At 42.5% G+C, this 23,319-nt stretch overlaps 1 protein-coding gene across 3 annotated transcripts in view; it reads right to left on the bottom strand.

The window, feature by feature from the left end:
- Positions 1-9,307: 9,307 nt before the first annotated feature.
- The window catches only part of exoc2 (exocyst complex component 2), a 253,466-nt gene continuing 239,454 nt past the window's right edge, over positions 9,308-23,319 (bottom strand). For all 3 annotated transcript variants that reach the window (XM_033016375.1, XM_033016377.1, XM_033016381.1), the window contains 3 exons: positions 14,595-14,656; positions 13,183-13,242; positions 9,308-9,915 (listed from right to left, as the gene is read on the bottom strand). In XM_033016375.1, the coding sequence (XP_032872266.1) occupies positions 9,822-9,915; positions 13,183-13,242; positions 14,595-14,656 (216 nt within the window). In that variant the 3' untranslated portion in view covers positions 9,308-9,821. The remainder of the gene's footprint in view (positions 9,916-13,182; positions 13,243-14,594; positions 14,657-23,319) is intronic.

Below are 23,319 nucleotides of genomic sequence, written 5' to 3'. Positions count from 1 at the left end.
TATGCAGGTACTGGTGATCCTTTGCTCCTGTTGCACTTGTCTCTCTTGTCAGAAGAAGTCACAGATATGGACAATGCTCTCAGGCATAGCCTACGTGGAAGGCTTCTGCACAATATAAGCTCCTGTGCAAATGGAGGGAATGAATGTTTAAGGCAATGGATGGGATGTCAATGATGTGACCAGCTCAGTCCTGGGTGGTGGGGGTGGGAGGTTGGCCTGCCCTGTTTCGACAAATGCAATCAACCTGGCATGCACAATCACAAATAAGATGACATAGAACAAGTTGTCCTACAACTTTAGGCTGTGCACGCCATACGCAAGAAGTAGTCCTGGGTGGTTGAGCATTATTGAGATTGTACTTATCCAGATAAGCCAATAGAAATCTATCCTACTCCTGAGTTGTACTTTGTAGATGGTGAGAAAGCATTAGATATCAGGAGGTGAGTTATTCACTGCAGTTATCGGAGTAGTCCTTTTGGCCCTTTTGTTCTGCTCTACCATTCAATAGACAATAGGTGCAGGAGTAGGCTATTCGGCCCTTTGAGCCAGCACCACCATTCGCTGTTATCATGGGTGATCATCCACAATCAGTACCCCGTTCCTGCCTTCTCCCCATATCCCTGGACTCCGCTATCTTTATCTAACTCTCCCTTGAAAGCATCCAGAGGATCGGCCTCCACTGCCTTCCAAGGCAGAGAATTCCACAGGTTCACAACTCTCTGGGTGAATATGTTTTTCCACATCTCAGTTCTAAATGGCACAAAGTCTCCAGAGGTTTCCGTTCAGGTTTCCTAAGTGGGACAGGGGCATTATATGTTTTTCATTTCATCATGCACTACACGCTACAAATCCCAGTTGTGGAGACACTGGTATCATTGTCCCGTTGTAGGCCATTGATCATTCTTTTTTATTCTGCATTTTAATTCATGTACAGTGGCTTGCAAAAGTATTCATACCCCTTGAACTTTTCCACATTTTGTCACGTTACAACCACAAACGTAAATGTATTTTATTGGGATTTTATGTGATAGACCAACACAAAGTGGTGCATAATTGTGAAGTGGAAGGAAAATGATACATGGTTTTCAAATTTTTTTACAAATAAAAAACTGAAAAGTGTGGCGTGCAAAAGTATTCAGCCCCCTTTACTCTGATACCCCTAAATAAAATCCAGTGCAACCAATTGCCTTCAGAAGTCACCTAATTAGTAAATAGAGTCCACTTGTGTGTAATCTAATCTCAGTATAAATACAGCTGTTCTGTGAAGGCCTCAGAGGTTTGTTAGAGAACATTAGTGAACAAACAGCATCATGAAGCCCAAGGAACACACCAGACAGGTCAGGGATAAAGTTGTGGAGAAGTTTAAAGCAGGGTTAGGTTATAAAAAAATATCCCAAGCTTTGAACATCTCACGGAGCACTGTTCAATCCATCATCCGAAAATGGAAAGAGTATGGCACAACTGCAAACCTACCAAGACATGGCTGTCCACCTAAATTGACAGGCCGGGCAAGGAGAGCATTGATCAGAGAAGCAGCCAAGAGACCCATGGTAACTCTGGAGGAGCTGCAGAGATCCACAGCTCAGTTGGGAGAATCTGTCCACAGGACAACTCGTCCACTCCACAAATCGGGCCTTTATGGAAGAGTGGCAAGAAGAAAGCCATTGTTGAAAAAAAGCCATAAGAAGTCCCGTTTGCAGTTTGCCACAAGCCATGTGGGGGACACAGCAAACATGTGGAGGAAGGTGCTCTGGTCAGATGAGACCAAAATTGACGTTTTTGGCCTAAATGCAAAATGCTATGTGTGGCGGAAAACTAACACTGCACATCACCCTGAACACTCCATCCCCACTGTGAAACATGGTGGTGGCAGCATCATGCTGTGGGGATGCTTTTCTTCAGCAGGGACAGGGAAGCTGGTCAGAGTTGATGGGAAGATGGATAGAGCCAAATACAGGGCAATCTTGGAAGAAAACCTGTTAGAGTCTGCAAAAGACTTGAGACTGGGGCGGAGATTCACCTTCCAGCAGGACAACAACGCTAAACATACAGCCAGAGCTACAATGGAATGGTTTAGATCAAAGCATATTCATGTGTTAGAATGGCCCAGTCAAAGTCCAGACCTAAATCCAATTGAGAATCTCTGGCAAGACTTGAAAATTGCTGTTCACAGACGCTCTCCATCCAATCTGACTGAGCTTGAGCTATTTTGCAAAGAAGAATGGGCAAAAATTTCAGTCTCTAGATGTGCAAAGCTGGTAGAGACATACCCCAAAAGACTTGCAGGGGGGCTGAATACTTTTGCACGCCACACTTTTCAGTTTTTTATTTGTAAAAAAATTTGAAAACCATGTATCATTTTCCTTCCACTTCACAATTATGCACCACTTTGTGTTGGTCTATCACATAAAATCCCAATAAAATACATTTACGTTTGTGGTTGCAACGTGACAAAATGTGGAAAAGTTCAAGGGGTATGAAAACTTTTGCAAGCCACTGTATTGTTTTTTTTTTTAAATATATAATTTATGATGCTTTTATAAGTGATATACTAAGATTTTATGCTCATTTTATGATGTTTTTATACGCAATGTATTTTTATGTAATGTTGCCCCTTGTCTGGACCTTGAGTCCGATATAAAGTTTATTATTATCTTATATATTACTAAAAGTCTGTTCTTGACCGGTTTTGGCCATCTGTGCTGCGTTTTCCGAGAGAACGCCGCCACCTACGGCCGTCATTTTTGGCCACCTCGCTCAGAGCCCCCCTCCGCCGCATGTGTGCAAAATTCCCCATTCTCTCTGCTGCCCCCGCTGGCGGCAGGGGGGAGGGACTATAAAACCAGGAAGTGGTGTGCCACACAGTCTCTTCAAGATGGAGGAAGGCAGAGGGTCACGTTTCTCTGAGCTGTGAATAACACTGAACACATGTCTACTCAAATGTAAGTGCCCTTAGAGGTTCTAAAATGCTTGCAGAATGTGTCTATTGGTTCTAAAGCTTGCAAAAAAATGTCTATTGGTTCTAAAGCTTGCAAAAAGTGTCTATTGGTTCTAAAGCTTGCAAAAAATGTCTCTATTGGTTCTAAAGCTGGCAAAAAAATGTCCATTGGTCATAAAATGTCCATTGGTTCTAAAGTTTGCAAAAACATGTCTATTGGTTCTAAGGCTTGCAAAGAGTGTCTCTATTGGTTCTAAAGCTTGCAAAAATATGTCTATTGGTTCTAAAGCTGGCAAAAATATGTCTATAGGTTCTAAAGCTGGCAAAAATATGTCTATTGGTTCTAAAGCTGGCAAAAATATGTCTATAGGTTCTAAAGCTGGCAAAAATATGTCTATTGGTTCTAAAGCTGGCAAAAATATGTCTATTGGTTCTAAAGCTTGCAAAAAAATGTCTATTGGTTCTAAAGCTTGCAAAAAAAATGTCTATTGTTTCTAAAGCTTGCAAAAAAATGTCTATTGGTTCTAAAATGGTTCATACTAGCGCTCCAGAAAGCCCCCTCCCCTCCCTCCTCCCTCCTTTGGGAGCTTTGGCTTGAAGTTGAAAGGCACTACTTACTGCAAATGGTGGCTTGGGTGTGGTTTGAAGTTAAAAGACACCACTTACTGCAAATGGTGGCTTGGATGCAATGGCTTGAAGTTAAAAGGCACTATTACTGCAAATGGTGGCTTGGTTGCTTTGGCTTGAAGTTGAAAGGCACTACTTACTGCAAATGGTGGCTTGGGTGTGGCTTGAAGTTGAAAGGCACTACTTACTGCAAATGGTGGCTTGGGTGTGACTTGAAGTTGAAAGACACCACTTACTGCAAATGATGGCTTGGGTGTGATTTGAAGTTGAAAGACACCACTTACTGCAAATGGTGGCATGAAGTTGCACTACTTACTGCAAATGGAGGCTTGGGAGCTTTGGCTTGAAATTGAGAGGCACTATTACTGCGAATGGGGGTGTGGGTGAATTGGCTTGAAGTTGAAAGGCACTACTTACTGCAAATGGTGGATTGGTTGCTTTGGCTTGAAGCTGAAAGGCACTACTTACTGCAAATGATGGCTTGGGTGTGCGCTTGAAGTTGAAAGACACCACTTACTGCAAATGGTGGCATGAAGTTGAAAGGCACTACTTACTGCAAATGGTGGCTTGGGTGTGGCTTGAAGTTGAAAGACACCACTTACTGCAAATGGTGGCTTGGGAGCTTTGAAATTGAAAGGCACTACATACTGCAAATGATGGCTTGGGTGTGACTTGAAGTTGAAAGACACCACTTACTGCAAATGATGGCTTGGGTGTGGCTTGGGTGTGATTTGAAGTTGAAAGACACCACTTACTGCAAATGGTGGCATGTAGTTGCACTACTTACTGCAAATGGAGGCTTGGGAGCTTTGGCTTGAAGTTGAAAGGCACTATTATTGCGAATGGGGCCGTGGGTGCATTGGCTTGAAGTTGAAAGGCACTACTTACTGCAAATGGTGGCATGAAGTTGAAAGGCACTACTTACTGCAAATGGTGGATTGGTTGCTTTGGCTTGAAGCTGAAAGGCACTACTTACTGCAAATGATGGCTTGGGTGTGGTTTGAAGTTGAAAGATACCACTTACTGCAAATGGTGGCTTGGATGCAATGGCTTGAAGTTAAAAGACATCACTTACTGCAAATGGTGGCGTGGGTGCATTGGCTTGAAGTTGAAAGGCACCACTTACTGCAAATGGTGGCATGAAGTTGAAATGCACTACTTACTGCAAATGGTGGCTTGGGTGCTTTGGCTTGAAGTTAAAAGGCACTACTGTAAATGCACTTACTTCCTGTTTGCACTGTATATTGATTTTAGATAAAACGCTACCTCTTACGGCTGTGATTTTGGCCATCTTACTCAGTCCCCCTCTGCTGAGCAGATGCAGAGAATTCTTCCCATCAATGAAAAATAAAAGTGTTATTAGTTTTTTAAAAAAGTTGAGAATCTCTCTCCTGTCAATCACTCCATGAAAGCCACACCTTTTCCGGTGGGGGGGGGGGAGGGGTTATAAAACCCGGAAATGTGGGTGTGGCTCAATCTGCAAGATGGAGGAGGGAGAGGTCACGACTCGCTGTCTTTAGTGGCTTTGCACCCTACTTCAAATGGTATTAAACTGCACTTGAATTTGGTGGCCTTGCACCCTGCTAAAAGTGGTAAGAAACTGCACTTGAATTTGGTGGCCTTATACCTTGCTTGAAATAGAATTTCAAGGATTAGCCGTGTCAACTACCAGCCCACCAGCCGTGAGTGAGTGAGTTGCCAGCACAACAGGCTTGATTGACTGAGACGCCAGCCCAAGAATCCATTTGGCGCACAAATTGCATACTAGCCCTCTGGAAACCAGTCCTTTCAGCCCACAACACCCATACTAGCGCTCCAGAAAGCCCCCCCCCCCCCTCAACTGGCCACCAATATTAGAATTGGTGGAGAGGGGGAATAATGCGTTGGATGACCAGCCCTCCTGTGTGATGCTGGGACCCAACGGGTCCCACTTATAGTTATTATTATTATTATTATTGTTATTATCATCCTGATTCAGTACCTTGGTATTGTTTTCTCACCATGTCCCTTGACCTTCTAAAGCTTTAGAACATTAGCCAGATCGTTCTTGAATAAATCTACAGTCATTAGCCTCAGCTGCTTTCTGTGGTAGAAAAATCCAGATTCAATACACAATGGATGAAGACATTTCAACATATTAGTGCTAAATGGCCTACCCCATTTCCCAGATTGTGACTCGGAATTCTGGACATACCCACCATTTGTAACATCCTTCCTGCATTCAGTCCATCATGTCCCATCAAGACTTCATGCTTTAATGAAGATCTTCCCAATTTTCTAATCTTAGTAAATATAAGCCCAATTATCCCAATCGTTCTTCGTATATTAGTCCAGCTCTCCCAGAAATTAGTCTGTGGATTATCGGTTGCAATCATATTTATTGTGGCTAGTCCAGTTAATCTTTACTCTATGGTAACTCCCTGAATCGCTATGGTGTGGGACTTATCGAAGGTCATAGCATTGTATGCCAAGGTTAGGTGGTTGGACTCGTTTTCCTTGGAGATGGACAATACCTCACAATTGTGTGGAGTATTTAATACTTGCCATGTCAGGTGATGCCAAGATGTTTTATATATCTTGCTGCATGCAAACATGACTGCTTCTGAGGAGTTGCATATTAAATTGAAATTGTGGAATCATCAGTTAACATTGTCACTCCTGACATTTTGGTGGAACATGTGTGTCATGAAACAGTTGAACATGTTTGGGCCTCAAATGCTGCATTGAGATACTCCTCAGTGATATCCTGGGATTCAGATTATTGGTCTCCAAGAACTACAACTATCTTCTCAACTGCAAGACATGACTCCTGCAGTTGGAATTGTTTCCTCTTGATGTCACTTGACATTGGTTATACCAGGACTCCTTGATTCCACTCTCAGTCAAATACCGTATTAATATTAGATGCAGCCAATGGATTTCAGCTCATTAGTTTATAAGGTCATAAGTGATAGAGGCAGAATTAAGCTATTCAGCCCATCATGTCTACTCTGCCATTCCATCATGGCTGATCTATCTCTCCCTCCTAACCCAAGCTTGGACTTTATTGAAATGTGATCTGGAGCTAAGTGCACCTGGCAAATACCAAACCGAACTTTACCAAGCAGGTTAATTTGCACACTTTTGGGTAGATGCAGTGTTTGGAGTTTAGTTGTGAGATACAGCGCGGAAACAGGTCCTCTCGGCCCACCGGGTCCACGCCGACCAACGATCCCCGCACATTAACGCTATCCTATACCCACTAGCGCCAATGTTTTTTACATTTACCAAGTCAATTAACCTACAAACCTGTATGTCTTTGGAGTGTGAGAGGAAACCGAAGATCTCGAAGAAAACCCACACAGGTCACGGGAAGCATATACGAACTCCATACAGACAGCACCCGTAGTCAGGGTCGAACCCGGGTCTCCGGCGCTGCATTTGCTGTAAGGCAACAACTCTACCATACTTGAACAACTTGTCTCGATATGCTGTGTTCCAGTTCACACTATATGCCGTGGGTCTGTTTCTTGCATGAACTTAATTATTGGTCCTTCAGTATCCACCCCCGTAATTTTTAGACATCTGGCAGATTTTACACAGGTGCAAAGAGGTACAAGTACAGCCACCTCCATCAACCAAGCTGCTATCAAGATAAACCGTGGGTGTGCAGAGTAGTTGTGCTCTATACATGTTATCAATGTGAAACCTGGATCCTGTACCATTGGTCACACAGCAGTTAGAAAGATTACATCAAAGGCATAAACCATCGTTCATGAAAACCAAGTGGTGAGGCAGAGCAAAGAAGAATAAAGTGTTTCCACATGGCAACACAAAGTGAAAGACAAACAGGTGCAACCTGGACATCTCTACAGATCAGAGGACAATCTTTAGACTTTACTCTAGATTTTAGACTTTAGAAATACAGTGCAGAAACATGCAATTCAGCCCAATGAGTCCGCGCCCACCAGCGATCCCCATATGCCAGCACCATCCTACATAGAAACATACAAAATAGGAACAGGAGTAGGCCATTCGGCCCTTCGAACCTGCACCGCCATTCAATATGATCATGGCTGATCATCCAACTCAGTACCCTCTACCTGCCTTCTCTCCATACTTCCTGATCCCTTTAGCCACAAGAGCCACATCTAACTTAAATATAGCCAATGAACTGGCCTCAACTACCTTCTGTGGCAGAGAATTCCAGAGATTCACCACTCTCTGTGTGAAAAATGTTTTCTTCATCTCGGTCCCCCTTATCCTTAAACTGTGACCCCTTGTTCTGGACTTCCCCAACATCGGGAACAATCTTCCTGCATCTAGCCTGTCCAACCCCTTAAGAATTTTGTAAGTTTCTATAAGATCCCCCCTCAATCTTCTAAATTCTAGCGAGTACAAGCCGAGTCTATCCAGTCTTTATTCATATGCAAGTCCTGCCATCCCAGGAATCAGTCTGGTGAACTTTCTCTATACTCCCTCTATGGCAAGAATGTCTACACACTAGGGATAATTTACAATTTTTACCGAAGCCAGTTAACCTACAAACCTCTATATCTTTGGAAACCAGAAGACGCAGAGAAAACCCATGTGGTCATGGGGATAATGTACAAACTCCCTACAGACAGCACCATAGTCAGGATCAAAGCCGGGTCACTGGTATTATAAGGCAGCAACTCTACCGCTGTGCCGCCTAGGCACATTCGTGCTGAGCCACATTCTGCAAACAGTTGATAACAGAGCCAAATATCCGGGCTACCCTTGGCGATGATACAAAGAATTATAATTAACTTTGTGGAAATTTATGGATGAAAGATCATGCAGCCTGAAAATCTATTATGAAGGATAATACCAAAGGTAACATTTGCAACACAGGCAAACAAATCCCATAAAACTTCACCATTCCTTGGCAGCGAAACTGATGGCTTTCAATATGTGCTGTCCATATGTGCTCGATATTGGCAATGACTTTCAATTTTCACTCTTTCCCTACTGCCTCAATTTCCAGTGAAAATTGCCTTTCCTTACTTTGCTCGCCAGAAACTATTATAATATTGAAGACTGGACAAAACAAAACTGTATCATCAAATTTGTTCCAGTCCTTGGTCACAATAGTTAGCATCAAGAAGGAATGATTTTTTAATAAAGGCTTTTTGATCATATCACCTGTTATTGGATTTCACTGTAGTAAATGACAGTCCTAAAATGATAATGCTGTTACATGGTGTCATAAGGTCATAAGTGATAGGAGCAGAACTAGGCCATTTGACCCATCAAGTCTCATCCGCCATTCAATCATGGCTGATCTATCTCTCCCTCCGAACCCCATTCTCCTGCCTTCTCCCTATAACCCCTGACACCTGTACTAATCAGGAAACTATCTATCTCTGCTTTAAAAATATCCATTGATTTGACCTCCACAGCCTTTTGGGACAAAGAATTGCACAGATTCACCACTATTCTGACTAAAGAAATTCTTTCTCGTCCCACACCAGGAAGGTCTTGAGGCTCTTCCTTGAACATAATTTCCTTCTATGGCCTTTGTCCAACCATCTGCTAAAAACCCATTTCACTTGTAACAACCTATTACCTGCCAGGCTCCCCCCCCCCCCCCCCCCCCCCCCCCCCATCACTGACGAAGGGTCTTGACCCAAAACATCACCTATCCATATTGTTCAGAGATGCTGCCTGACCTGCTAAGTTACTCCAGCACTTTGTGTAAGCTGCTGATCTAGATTTATTTAAAGAGATGCAACACATAAATAACAATTCATAATTTTATATTTGGAACATGACATTTAGTACATTTCCTCAAATTTGCTAGTTAGTGGCAGATACACGCGTGAATTTTAAGTGGTTACAATTCTTACTTGTTAAATTGAACAATGTGAAGGAAATGCACAAAAGCGTGCTTAGGTGCATCATTCAACAAATCAGAAAACACTAAAAATGAGTTTAAAGTGTTTCATCCTATTTTTTAAAGTTTTTTTTCCATGTGAAATATAACATGACATTTGAAATGTATTCCAAGTTGTTAGAATAAGTTCAGAGCATTAAACGTTACAAAACAAAATTATCAACATTACAATCTTCTACTTTGCAAAATGCACTTGACAAACATCAATACAGCACAGCAGGAATTGCTTTGAATCTTGCACCCATTTTAGGAAAGAATCTAATCTCTTAGCAGGAAGGTATTGAAAGTGCATAGCTTATTTTGAGCTATGCTACGCAGTTAACTGCATTAGGAATTTGCATTCCTTCAACTTTGTGTTCATTATGTCTTTACCAGGCTTCGTGAGGAAGGTTGAAAGCAGGTGAGCTGTAGGTGCATGCTACTCTTGAACTTGTTCAGGAGCTCCTCTAGTAATCTAAAATGAAAAGACAATTAGTTCACAGGCCACAGCTAATAATGAGCCAGTATATTTTCTTTTAATGAGCTCTCTAACAGACAGACAACTATTGTCGAGTCAAGTCAAGTTTATTTGTCACAACACATCATTGTTGACTCATTAAGAAAAGCAAATTGATTAAAATATTAAGTGACAAGGGAAATTGAGGCATTAGTCAAAAACAAGAAGGATGCATGGGACAGGTACAGGCAGCTGGGATCAAGTGCATCCATGGAGGAGTTTCGGGAACTAAGGAGTAAACTAAAAAAGGAAATCAGAAGGGAAAAAAGGGGCCAGGAGATAGCTCTGGCGGGTAGCATTAAGGACAATCCCAAAAGATTTTATAAATACATATGGGGGGAAAGGGTAACTAGAGAGAGCGAGAGAGAGAGTGGGACCTCTCAGGAATCAAAGCTGTCACCTCTGTGTGGAGCCACAGGAGATGGGCAAGGTCCTAAAAGAGTATTTCTCCTCTGTATTTACCGAGGAGAAAGACAGTAGGATGGAGGACATTGGAGCAGTCACTGGATGTGTCTTTAGAGCAGTCAGGGTTACTGTCGAATAAGTACTGAAGATACTGTCGGGTTTGAAGGTAGACAAATCTCCGGGGCCTGATCTGATATATCAGAGGACATTGTGGGAAACTAGAGAGGAAATTGCGGGAGCCATGGTTGAAATTTATGAGTCGTCCTTAAATACATGAGAGGTGCTGGAAGACTGGAGGGTGGCAAACGTTGTGCCTCTTTTCAAGAAGGGCTGCAGGGAAAATGCTGGGAACTATAGGCCGGTGAACTTAACATCTATAGTTGGTAAGTTACTGGAAAGTTTTCCGAGGAATAGGGTATACAGGCGTTTGGATGGGCAAGGGCTGATTAGAGATAGTCAACATGGTTTTGTACGTGGATAGGTACTTCAGAGGAAAACAAATGCAAGGCTGTAAGAAGGAGGGGAGTGAGACTATGTATTGCCTGGGGCTCAGCCATAATTTAACCTACATCTCAGGACCCCAGAGTAGGGAAGACCAGTGAAATTGCATCTTCACATCTGGCTTAGATAAGTGTGGCTGTAGGCCATCAATGTACAGCCTATTCAGGCTGGGGAATTGATCCAGCATGATTTTGCATGACAATTTGAATATCATGAGCAAAAGCAAAGTGCAAAGAGCCCTGCGGCACCCCCTTAGTCACTGCCTGCCATTCTGAAAAGGACTCGTTAATTCCTACTCTTTGCTTCCTGTCTGTAAACTAGTTCTCTATCCATGTCAATACCCTACCCCCAATACCATATGCTCTAATTTTGTACACCAATCTCTTATATGGGACCTTGTCAAAGTTTTTTTGAAAGTCCAGTTACACCACATCCACTGGCTCTCCCTTATCCATTCTACTTGTTACATCCTCAAAAAATTAGTCAAGCATGATTTCCCCTTCATAAATCAATGCTGACTTTGACCGATCCTGTCACTGCTTTGCAAACACGCAGCTATTACATCTTTGATAATCGTCCCAAGCATCTTCCCCACTCCCGATGTCAGGCTAACTGGTCTATAGTTCTGTTTTCTCTCCCTCCTTTCTTAAAAAGTGGGATTACATTAGCTACCCTCCAATCCACAGGAACTGATCCAGAGTCTAGGGATCCACGATTTCTAGGGCTACCTCCTTGAGTACTCTGGGATGCAGATCATCAGGCCCTGGGGATTTATCTGCCTTCAGTCCCAACAGTTTACCTCACACCATTTCCTGACTAATGTGGATTTCATTTCCTTCAGTTCCTCCCTCCCACTAGATCCTCGGTCCCCTATCCCTACAGAAGTCTGAAGAAGGGTCCTGGCCCAAAATGTCACATATCAATGTTCTCCAAGGACGCTGCCTAACCTGTTGATTTACTCCAACATATTGTGATTTACATATCCCTTCACCTCCTTTCTCACCACCATTCAGAGACCCCAATAGCCCTTCCAGGTGAGACTTCTTTTGGGTGGTCAAGAGTGTTTAATTATTATATGTATCGGCAATGGCACAACAAAAGTCTTTCTAGTTGCAGTGTAACAGTCCCGCAAATGCAATAATAGAGATAAATGTGTAATAATCATAATACAATAAATTAATTAAGGTAACACTAGGTAACTGTGTGACAGCACAGTGGGGCATATGTAGAGTTGCTGCCTTACAGTGCCAGAGACCCGGGTTCGATCCTGACTACGGGAGCTGTCTGTATAGAGTTTGTACGTTCTCCATGTGACCGTGTGGGTTTTCCCCAGGTGCTCTGGTTTCCTCCCGCACCTCAAAGACGTACAGGTTTGTAGGTTAATTGGCTTTGGTAAAAATTGTAAATTGTCCCTAGTGTGGAGGATAGAGCTAGTGTATGGGGATCGCTGGTCGACACGGACTCGGTGGGCCGAAAGGCCTGTTTCCACGCTGCATCTCTAAAAAAATCTTATAAAAACTAATCATAATAGTACAAAACCAAAGTCCGTTGAAGGCAGTCCATAGTAGATTGTAATGGCCAAAGTTAGTGTTGTGTAGTGTCTGAGAGCCTAATGGTGGGACATGTAGCTTAGCATCTTGCTTTAATAAGGACATTCCACGAGGTTCATTATAAAGTTATCCATAAATTACCACAAGTTGTTGGACAGTAAAAAAGTAGTACTATCAAATTCAGGAAACATTGAATTAATCTTCTCACTTTATTTTACTGGATGAGTTTTGAAATGCACTGAGTGTATATTGTGTTCTCCGACAAGTCTAGCAGACTTTGGGAATTTCATTAAGTGTAGATATTACTTCAGCTCAAGGTACATTGAAAGATCTTTGAATCAGTGAAAGTAACATAGTCTCTTCTATATAACATTCCAGTTGTTGTGACCAATCTAGCTGCTTCTTTAGCGAATGCTTCACGGTAATCTTAATTTTAAAATTATTGTGGAGTATTTGCTAATGAAGGTAATACGACAAAGAAACAGGCCCTTCAGGTCATCGAGACCATGCGAGCCACCATACAACCACTACAGTAACCTGTTGTACATTAACATCATAATTATCCATTAAGAACAAATTCTTCCTACATTCCCATCTGTTGGAATATTAATTTGCTTGACCGTGGTAGGAAAGTACATTTACAATGAATTTCAAACCAAGAATATAAGGAATGGGTATTGGTAAATGACTACCACTGTTCAGCAACAATCAATTGGTATACATTTGAAAAACTCTTAAGTTCTTCAATGATAGTAATCATAAAGCTTACTTTTTATGTGCTCCATTGGGAAGCTGAGGCAGTGTTTCAAGAGCTTGTTTGAAGCTAGAACTAGGAAAACAAAGACAGAAAGTTGGATTTCCAAAGAACTGTTAAATATTAAGTTGAATTGTTAAAAAAATCATTCTAAGTATATCAGTATCTACATGACATCATACAAAATAAAACATTAATTTGTTAATATTGCCTTTAATTTAATGTACTTTCACATCAGTCTTCCTTGCTGAATATCAATCATAAAATAATGAGTTATATAATAAATAGTGGTTGTTACAGCGCCACCGTGCCACCCTCAAATATGTTGCCTTACAGCGCTTGCAGCGCCGGAGGCCCGGGTTCGATCCCGACTACAGGGGCCGTCTGTACGGAGTTTGTACGTTCTCCCCGTGACCGCGTGAGTTTTCTCCGAGATCTTCGGTTTCCCCCCACACTCCAAAGACGTACAGGTAAGTAGGTTAATTGGCTTGGTGTATGTTTAAATTGTCCCTAGTGTGTGTAGGATAGTGTTAATGTGCAGGGATCGCTGGTCAGCATGGACTCGCTGAGCCAAAGGGCCTGTTTCCGCTCTGTATCTCTAAACTAAATTTGTAAAAGCAGTTATGCTTGCTCAGAATTTACAATATTTTGCACAACATGGGTCACTCTACATATGGCCATATATTATTTAAATGCACCAGATACTTCTTAACAACTGATATTTTAATGTTGCCATGAACATAACTCTTAAAGGGCCTGTGCCACTTAGGCAATTTTTTAGGTGACCACAGGCGTCTAGGCTGTCGCCTCATGGTCGCCGGGGTGTCGCCTGTATGGTCGTGAGTAGTCTCCTCAGTTGCCCAAAGAGTCGTAGCGTTTTTCTGGTCGCCGCTGGATTTTCAACATGTTGAAACATTTTCGGAGACAGTCGGCGACAGTGGGTTTGACGCCAATGAGCGTAGCTTGACTTCTCCTGACGTAGGTGCTGCCGTAGTTGTCGTCAGGTTAACGTAGGTTGTCGCCAGGTGATGTAGGTTGTCGCCGGTGCTGAGTTTGGGTTTTTTTGTTGTTAAAGTAATGATTCTGTTTCAAATTTTATGACGAAGGGAGGTCCAGTCGCCGGTTTTGCGGCGACCTGCTACGACTATGACAGTCGCCTAAAAATAGCCTAAGTGGGACAGGCCCTTAAGCAACCCATTAATACAATGCCTGCATCGTTCTCATCACATTGCTATAGAAGGCAACATCAGAGGTATTTTCTTTACTTTTTCCAGTAATTGGTTGAAGCAAACGTTGTTGGATTGTGTCACTACTTCCTCAATTTAAAATGTTTTTATAATTAATTGAACTATTTTTCCCCCCATAAATCTCTGCTGAATGTCAAGTAAACAAACAGAAAAATAGTACACATTAAAGTTCCTTCTTACATGCTGTCAGGAGTCAGGAATGAGGAAACAACATCTCTCAGAGCACATATTTCCAGCTTGGCCTAAACAAAGAAAAAACATCTTACAACATAAGAAACAGAAGCATGTGTAGCCAAATTGCTCCTCCAGTCAGCTCCACCGTTTAATAAGATCAGGATTATTCGGTGAATGCACTACGATTATCTCCTTTGAACCCCTCATGTACAAAAGTCCATCAATCTTATAACCATATAACCATATAACAATTACAGCACGGAAACAGGCCATCTCGACCCTTCTAGTCCGTGCCGAAGACGTATTCTCCCCTAGTCCCATATACCTGCGCACAGACCATAACCCTCCATTCCTTTCCCGTCCATATAACTATCCAATTTATTTTTAAATGATAAAAACGAACCTGCCTCCACCACCTTCACTGGAAGCTCATTCCACACAGCCACCACTCTCTGAGTAAAGAAGTTCCCCCTCATGTTACCCCTAAACTTCTGTCCCTTAATTCTCAAGTCATGTCCCCTTGTTTGAATCTTCCCTACTCTCAGTGGGAAAAGCTTATCCACGTCAACTCTGTCTATCCCTCTCATCATTTTAAAGACCTCTACCTTCTGCGCTCCAAAGAATAAAGCCCTAACTTGTTCAACCTCTCTCTGTAACTTAGTTGCTGAAACCCAGGCAACATTCTAGTAAATCTCCTCTGTACTCTCTCTATTTTGTTGAAATCCTTCCTATAATTAGGCGACCAAAATTGTACCCCATACTCCAGAATTGGCCTCACCAATGCCTTGTACAATTTTAACATTACATCCCAACTTCTATACTCAATGCTCTGATTTATAAAGGCCAGCACACCAAAAGCTTTCTTTACCACCCTATCTACATGAGATTCCACTTTCAGGGAACTGTGCACAGTTATTCCCAGATCCCTCTGTTCACCTGCATTCTTCAATTCCCTACCATTTACCATGTACGTCCTATTTTGATTTGTCCTGCCAAGATGTAGCACCTCACACTTATCAGCATTAAACTCCATCTGCCATCTTTCAGTCCACTCTTCCAACTGGCATAAATCTCTCTGTAGACTTTGAAAATCTACTTCATTATCCACAACCCCACCTATCTTAGTATCATCTGCATACTTACTAATCCAATTTACCACACCATCATCCAGATCATTGATGTACATGACAAACAACAGTGGACCCAACACAGATCCCTGTGGCACCCCACTAGTCACTGGCCTCCAACCTGACAAACAACCATCCACCATTACTCTCTGGCATCTCCCATTCAGCCACTGTTGAATCCATCTTGCTACTCCACCATTAATACCCAACCATTGAACCTTCTTAACCAACCTTCCATGAGGAACCTTGTCAAAGGCCTTACTGAAGTCCATATATACAACATCCACTGCTTTACCCTCATCAATTTCCCGAGTAACCTCTTCAAAAAATTCAAGAAGATTAGTCAAACATGACCTTCCAGGCACAAATCCATGTTGACTGTTCCTAATCAGACCCTGTTTATCCAGATGCTTATATATATTATCTCTAAGTATCCTTTCCATTAATTTGCCCACCACTGACGTCAAACTAACAGGTCTATAATTGCTAGGTTTACTCTTAGACCCCTTTTTAAACAATGGAACAACATGCGCAGTACGCCAATCCTCCGGCACTATTCCCGTTTCTAATGACATTTGAAATATTTCTGTCATAGCCCCTGCTATTTCTACACTAACTTCCCTCAATGTCCTAGGGAATATCCTGTCCGGACCTGGAGACTTATCCACTTTTATATTTCTCAAAAGTGTCAGTACTTCCTCTTCTTTGAATCTCATAGTTTCCATAGCTACTCTACTTGTTTCCCTTACCTCACTTAATTCAATATCCTTCTCCTTGGTGAATACCGAAGAAAAGAAATTGTTCAATATCTCCCCCATCTCTTTTGGCTCTGCAGATAGCTGTCCACTCTGACTTTCTAATGGACCAATTTTATCCCTCGTTATCCTTTTGCTATTAATATAGCTGTAGAAACTCTTTGGGTTTACTTTCACCTTACTTGCCAAAGCAACCTCATATCTTCTTTTAGCTTTTCTAATTTCTTTCTTAAGATTTTTTTTACATTCTTTATACTCCTCAAGCACCTCATTTACTCCATGCTGCCTATAATTATTGTAGATCTCCCTCTTTTTCCGAACCAAGTGTCCAATTTCCCTTGAAAACCATGGCTCTTTCCGATTTTTACTATTTCCTTTCAACCGAACAGGGACGTAAAGATTCTGTACTCTTAAAATTTAACCTTTAAATGTACTCCATTTCTCTTCCACATCTTTCCCATAAAACAAAATGTCCCAATTTACTCCTTTTAAATCCTTTCGCATCTCCTCAAAGTTAGCCTTTCTCCAATCAAAAATCTCAACCCTAGGTCCAGTTCTGACCCTCTCCATAATTATATTGAAACTAATGGTATTGTGATGACTGGTCCCGAACTGTTCCCCAACGCATACCTCTGCCACCTGACCCGTCTCATTTCCTAACAGGAGGTCCAGCACCGCCCCTTCTCTAGTAGGTACTTCTATGTATTGCTGCAAAAAACTATCCTGCACACATTTTACAAACTCCAACCCATCCAGCCCATTTACAGAATGTGTTTCCCAGTCTATGTGTGGAAAATTGAAATCTCCCACAATCACAATCTTGACGGATGTAATAGCAGAGCATGCACCACCCTTTTCAGCAAGAGAATTGCAAATGTTTAAACCCTTTTGGCTAAAACAAATCTCTTCCCTGTGCTCATGGCTTGCCCCTAGTTTGAGGCTGTTCAGTTAGAGTAAACAACTTCTCAGCATCTATCCTTAGAATCTTGTTCATTTCAATGAGAACACCTCTCATTCTATTATTGTTTTTTCCCCCCTATAATGAATATATGCTGTTCTGACTCTAACATCTGTATATGCTTTAGGGAGGGAGGCAATCTGGGAAAAACATACTTTTGCATTCCAATTCCCTTGCAATAAAGGGCAACATAACATATGAAAAAGTTACTGTTTTAAAAGGAATATATAAGTATTTTAAGATAAAAGGAAGTTTAACAGTTGGATTTTTTTGCATTTTTGGGTATTATCCAATGATGCACTGGCCATTGCAAAACATCTCAGTTTGCATATCGCTCAATGTTTAATATGCAACTATAAATTTTTCAACTTCATCCTAAGATTACCCAGCTTGAAAATAAACTATTAAACCCCATCTTCAGTGTAATTCATTTAAAATATATGGATTTATTTCATAGCCCTGTAGAATACATGGCTAGTATAAAGTTGACTCATGGATCAAAGTCTACAGGGACATTTTAGCAGGTTGCATATCTTCCATTGAGAAGAATTAACATGTCACTTGAGGAATAACTATTGACATTTATAGACAGAGCAGATTTTAGCTACATTCTCCCACAAGGCGAGATCTTGATTTTAACTACAAAATGAAAGGCAACATAAAAGGAAGATAGATACATTTCAATGGGAGGAACAATGCACAGGAAGAAAGGAAAGCAGGGGAAATTAGCCAGAGCTAGTTGTGCACACTTCTAATGGTCAATTCCATATGTCTAACTAACAATGCAAGAGGAATACCAGCAGTACCAGCAAATTTGGCATCGGCAAGTTGAATCAAATGGAGAGCTTTCAGCTAATTGAAGTTCAAGCAATCTATATTCGGGATTAACGGTACATAGAAACATAGAAAATAGGTGCAGGAGTAGGCCATTTGGCCCTTCGATCCATTCGGCTATTCAATATGACCATGGCTGATCATCCAACTCAGTATCCTGTACCTGCCTTCTCTCCATACCCCCTGATCCCTTTAGCCACAAGGGCCACATCTAACTCCCTCTTAAATATAGCCAATGAACTGGCCTCAACTACCTTCTGTGGCAGAGAATTCCAGAGATTCACCACTCTCTGTGTGAAAAATGTTTTTCTCATCTCGGTCCTAAAAGGTTTCCCCCTTATCCTTAAACTGTGACCCCTTGTTCTGGACTTCCCCAACATCGGGAACAATCTTCCTGCATCTAGCCTGTCCTACCCCTTAAGAATTTTGTAAGTTTCTATAAGATCCCCCCTCAATCTTCTAAATTCTAGCGAGTACAAGTCGAGTCTATCCAGTCTTTCTTCATATGAAAGTCCTGATATCCCAGGAATCAGTCTGGTGAACCTTCTCTGTACGCCCTCTATGGCAAGAATGTCTTTCCTCAGATTAGGAGACCAAAACTGTACGCAATACTCCAGGTGTGGTCTCACCAAGACCCGGTACAACTGCAGTAGAACCTCCCTGCTCCTATACTCAAATCCTTTTGCTATGAATGCTAACATACCATTCGCTTTCTTCACTGACAAACAAACCTGAAACCTTTGTGTCTTAATAATAATAATTATAATTATTGTGTCCCTGAAGCATTATATATTCAGTCCCTGAAGCATTCATAATAAGGTGGATGAATTGAATGTGCAGTTAGTAGTTAAGGAATATGATATAGTTGGAATTACGGAGACATGGCTCCAGGGTGACCAAGGCTGGGAGATAAACATGCAGGATGGATAGACAGAAAAGAAGAGGTGGTGCGGTTGCATTGCTGGTTAAAGCTGAGATTAATGAAATAGCAAGGAGAGATATTACCTTCGATGCTGTAGAATCGGTATGGATAGAGCTGCGAAATAGCCATGGGCAGGTAACGCTTGTTGGAGTTGTATACAGACTACCAAGCAGCAGTAGGTAGGTTGGGACAGCATCAAGCAGGAAATTAGGAGGAGGATCAGGACCAGACAGGCCTCCTCCTCGGCGCTTCTACCAATTTGGTTGGCCCAATCTATATGTAGATTAAAGTCACCCATGATAACTGCTGCACCTTTGCTACACGCAGGAATTTCTGCTACAGAAGGCAGTGGAGGCCGAGTCACGAGATGTCTTCAAGAGAGAGTTAGATTTTGCTCTTAGGGCTTAAGGAATCAAGGGATATGGTAAAAAAGCAGGAATGGGGTACTGACTTTGGATGATCAGCCATGATCATATTGAATGGCGGTGCTGGCTGGAAGGGCCGAATGGCCTACTCTTGCACATATTTTTCTATGGTTTTATTTTTATCAGTTCTCAATCCAAGGGTTTGAATTTTGTGAGCCGTGAGGAATATTGTGATTACTTAATCTGAATTTTAATAATATCCTTGTATCCTTAGTTTTCTCTTCTCTGTTTACAATGTGTCAAGGTGCTAGCATTTGGCGACTTCAATTCAGTCCCTGAAGTAATTCGTTCAGTTATTCACATACAAGTTGGATGAATTACAGTGATTTGTGGAAGACATTTGGGATGATTTTCTACGTCAATGGCATTACAGAAATTGAATAATAAAAAGTTATAGTACACATACCATAGAAATCCTCTGAATCCTCTACATTTTGGGTTGCATCCACCTATCACTTGTCCTACTCCTCTCTTCTGGCTTTCTTCCCCACCCCCTTTTCCCCCACAGCACAGTCAGTCTGAAGAAGGGCCAAAAAACAAGATTTCACCTTTCGATGTTTCCCAGGGATGCTGCCTGACCTGCTGAGTTAAGGACCTGCCCTACTGAGGCGATTTTTTCAGCATCTACCGGCGACTGTCATTGTTGTAGCAGGTGACGGAAAAACCAGCAACTGGACCCCCCTACGACAATGTCTATGCCAATGTCCCCGACAAAGCTACAACAACCTACCATCTAGTCAACGTCAAGCCACGGCAAGCTACCGACAACCGGCAACCCATTAGGACGTCCACCTACAGCCACACCTACGACAACCTACACCCATCCGCGATAAGCTACGACAAGCTATGGCCCTGTCGGCGACAACTGAAGACAACTTAAGACAATTCAGTCGCCGTTACCTGTCGCCGGTTGACGTACGTTGATGTAGGAAGTCGCCAATGGAATTCACCAAAGTCAGCACCGGCGACAACCTACGTCATCCTGGCGACAACCTATGACAGCACCTACGTCAGGAGAAGTCACGCTCCGCTCATTGGCATCAAGCCCACTGTTGCCGACTGTCGCCGAAAGTTTTTGAACATTTCAAAATCCAGCAGCAACCAGAAAAATGCTACTACTTTTTGGGCGACTGAGGAGACGACTCACGACCATACAAGCGCACCCCAGCGACCATGTGGTGACAGCCTAGTCGCGTGTGGTCTCCTAAAAAATCGCCTAAGTGAGACAGACCCTTAACTCCTTGTTTCTACTGTTGCACTTGTATTAGATATTGCATTTATCACATGAACCGGCATTATACTCCTCATCGTGAAAGACACCAGTGTACCAATCTGCAAATTGTGACATATGCTTCCACGACAAAATAAATTTCTCCTGCCATTTTCAACCACCCAATTCAGCTGGTCTGAAGAAGGATCTCGACCCGAAATGCCACCCATTCCTTCGCTCCAGAGATGCTGTCTGTCCGCTGAGTTACTCCAGCATTATTAGATTAGATTAGATTAGATTCCTTTATTGTCATTCAGACCTTTCGGTCTGAACGAAATTATGTTGCCTGCAGTCATACACAGTAACAATAAATAACAAAACATACAATAAACACAAATTAAACATCCACCACAGTGAGTTCACCAAGCACATTCTCACTGTGATGGAGGCAAAGTCTTTAGTCTCCGTCTCTTCCCTCCTTGTTCTCCCTCTGCGCTGAGGCGATCGATCCAGGCCGGAGATGCCGCCCTCCAGTCCAGCGGACCTCCGTGGTGATGTCGCCGCCACCGAAAGCCGGAACGCCATATAACAATTACAGCACGGAAACAGGTCATCTCGGCCCTACAAGTCCGTGCCGAACAACTTTTTACCCTTAGTCCCACCTGCCTGCACTCATACCATAACCCTCCATTTACTTCTCATCCATATGCCTATCCAATTTATTTTTAAATGATACCAACGAACCTGCCTCCACCATTTCCACTGGAAGCTCATTCCACACCGCTACCACTCTCTGAGTAAAGAAGTTCCCCCTCATGTTACCCCTAAACTTCTGTCCCTTAATTCTGAAGTCATGTCCTCTTGTTTGAATCTTCCATATTCTCAAAGGGAAAAGCTGGTCCACATCAACTCTGTCTATCCCTCTCATCATTTTAAAGACCTCTATCAAGTCCCCCCTTAACCTTCTGCGCTCCAGAGAATAAAGACCTAAATTATTCAACCTTTCTCCGCTCCGAGACGGCCCGCCACAGCATCAGCTCCGGGCAGCCGCCCCAGCTCCAGGCCGCCGCCCCAGCTCCGGGTCCCGCAGTCTCCGCTCCGGGCCGCTGCCCCAGCTCCAGGCCGCCGCCCCAGCTCCAGGCCGCCGCCCCAGCTCCGGGTCCCGCAGTCTCCGCTCCGGGCAGCCGCCCCAGCTCCAGGCCGCCGCGAATTCCACAGATTCACCACTCTCAGTCTGGTGAACCTTCTCTGCACTCCCTCTAGGGCAATAATGTCCTTCCTCAGATTTGGAGACCAAAACTGTACGCAATACTCCAGGTGTGGTCTCACCAAGACCCTGTACAACTGCAGTAGAACCTCCCTGCTCCTATACTCAAATCCTTTTGCTATGAAAGCTAACATACCATTCGCTTTCTTCACTGCCTGCTGCACCTGCATGCCTACTTTCAATGACTGGTGTACCATGACACCCAGGTCTCGCTGCATCTCCCCTTTTCCTAGTCGTCTACCATTTAGATAATAGTCTGCTTTCCTGTTTTTGCCACCAAAATGGATAACCTCACATTTATCCACATTATACTGCATCTGCCAAACATTTGCCCACTCACCCAGCCTATCCAAGTCACCTTGCAGTCTCCTAGCATCCTCCTCACAGCTAACACTGCCCCCCAGCTTAGTGTCATCCGCAAACTTGGAGATATTGCCTTCAATTCCCTCATCCAGATCATTAATATATATTGTAAATAGCTGGGGTCCCAGCACTGAGCCTTGCGGTACCCCACTAGTCACTGCCTGCCATTCTGAAAAGGACCCGTTTACTCCTACTCTTTGCTTCCTGTCTGCCAGCCAGTTCTCTATCCACATCAATACTGAACCCCCAATGCCGTGTGCTTTAAGTTTGTATACTAATCTCTTATGTGGGACCTTGTCGAAAGCCTTCTGAAAGTCCAGATATAACACATCCACTGGTTCTCCCTTATCCACTAGTAGTTACATCCTCGAAAAAGTCTATAAGATTCGTCAGACATGATTTACCTTTCATAAATCTATGCTGACTTTGTCCAATGATTTCACCACTTTCCAAATGTGCTGCTATCCCATCTTTAATAACTGACTCTATCATTTTCCCCACTACCGATGTTAGACTAACTGGTCTGTTCTACTAGACTAACTGGTACAAAGCTACACTCTTGAATATTCAGTTTATATTTCATCTATTGTGAAAGCCCTAAGGATATCAGCAACACTGCACATTGAGACAAAATAGGCACAAAGTAGAATAATTAAAACATGAAAATCTCTTTAGTGATGTTCCTGAATACATGCATAAAATAGTGGCCTTTAAATACTGTTGCAGCATACTGTATATATTCATAAAATGTTAGAAACCATGCGCCGTACTGTTTCCAAATTTCTGATAAGTATTTGTTAACCAAAATATAAAATCTTTATTATACAGTGTCTTCTGTTCATATGCCTTTTAATCATTAGCAAATGTATT

The sequence above is a fragment of the Amblyraja radiata genome, chromosome 2, assembly GCF_010909765.2.
Source record: "Amblyraja radiata isolate CabotCenter1 chromosome 2, sAmbRad1.1.pri, whole genome shotgun sequence".
NCBI lineage: Eukaryota > Metazoa > Chordata > Chondrichthyes > Rajiformes > Rajidae > Amblyraja > Amblyraja radiata.
Note: the sequence above shows the minus strand (reverse complement) of the source record. Positions and strands in the feature narration are given on the sequence as shown.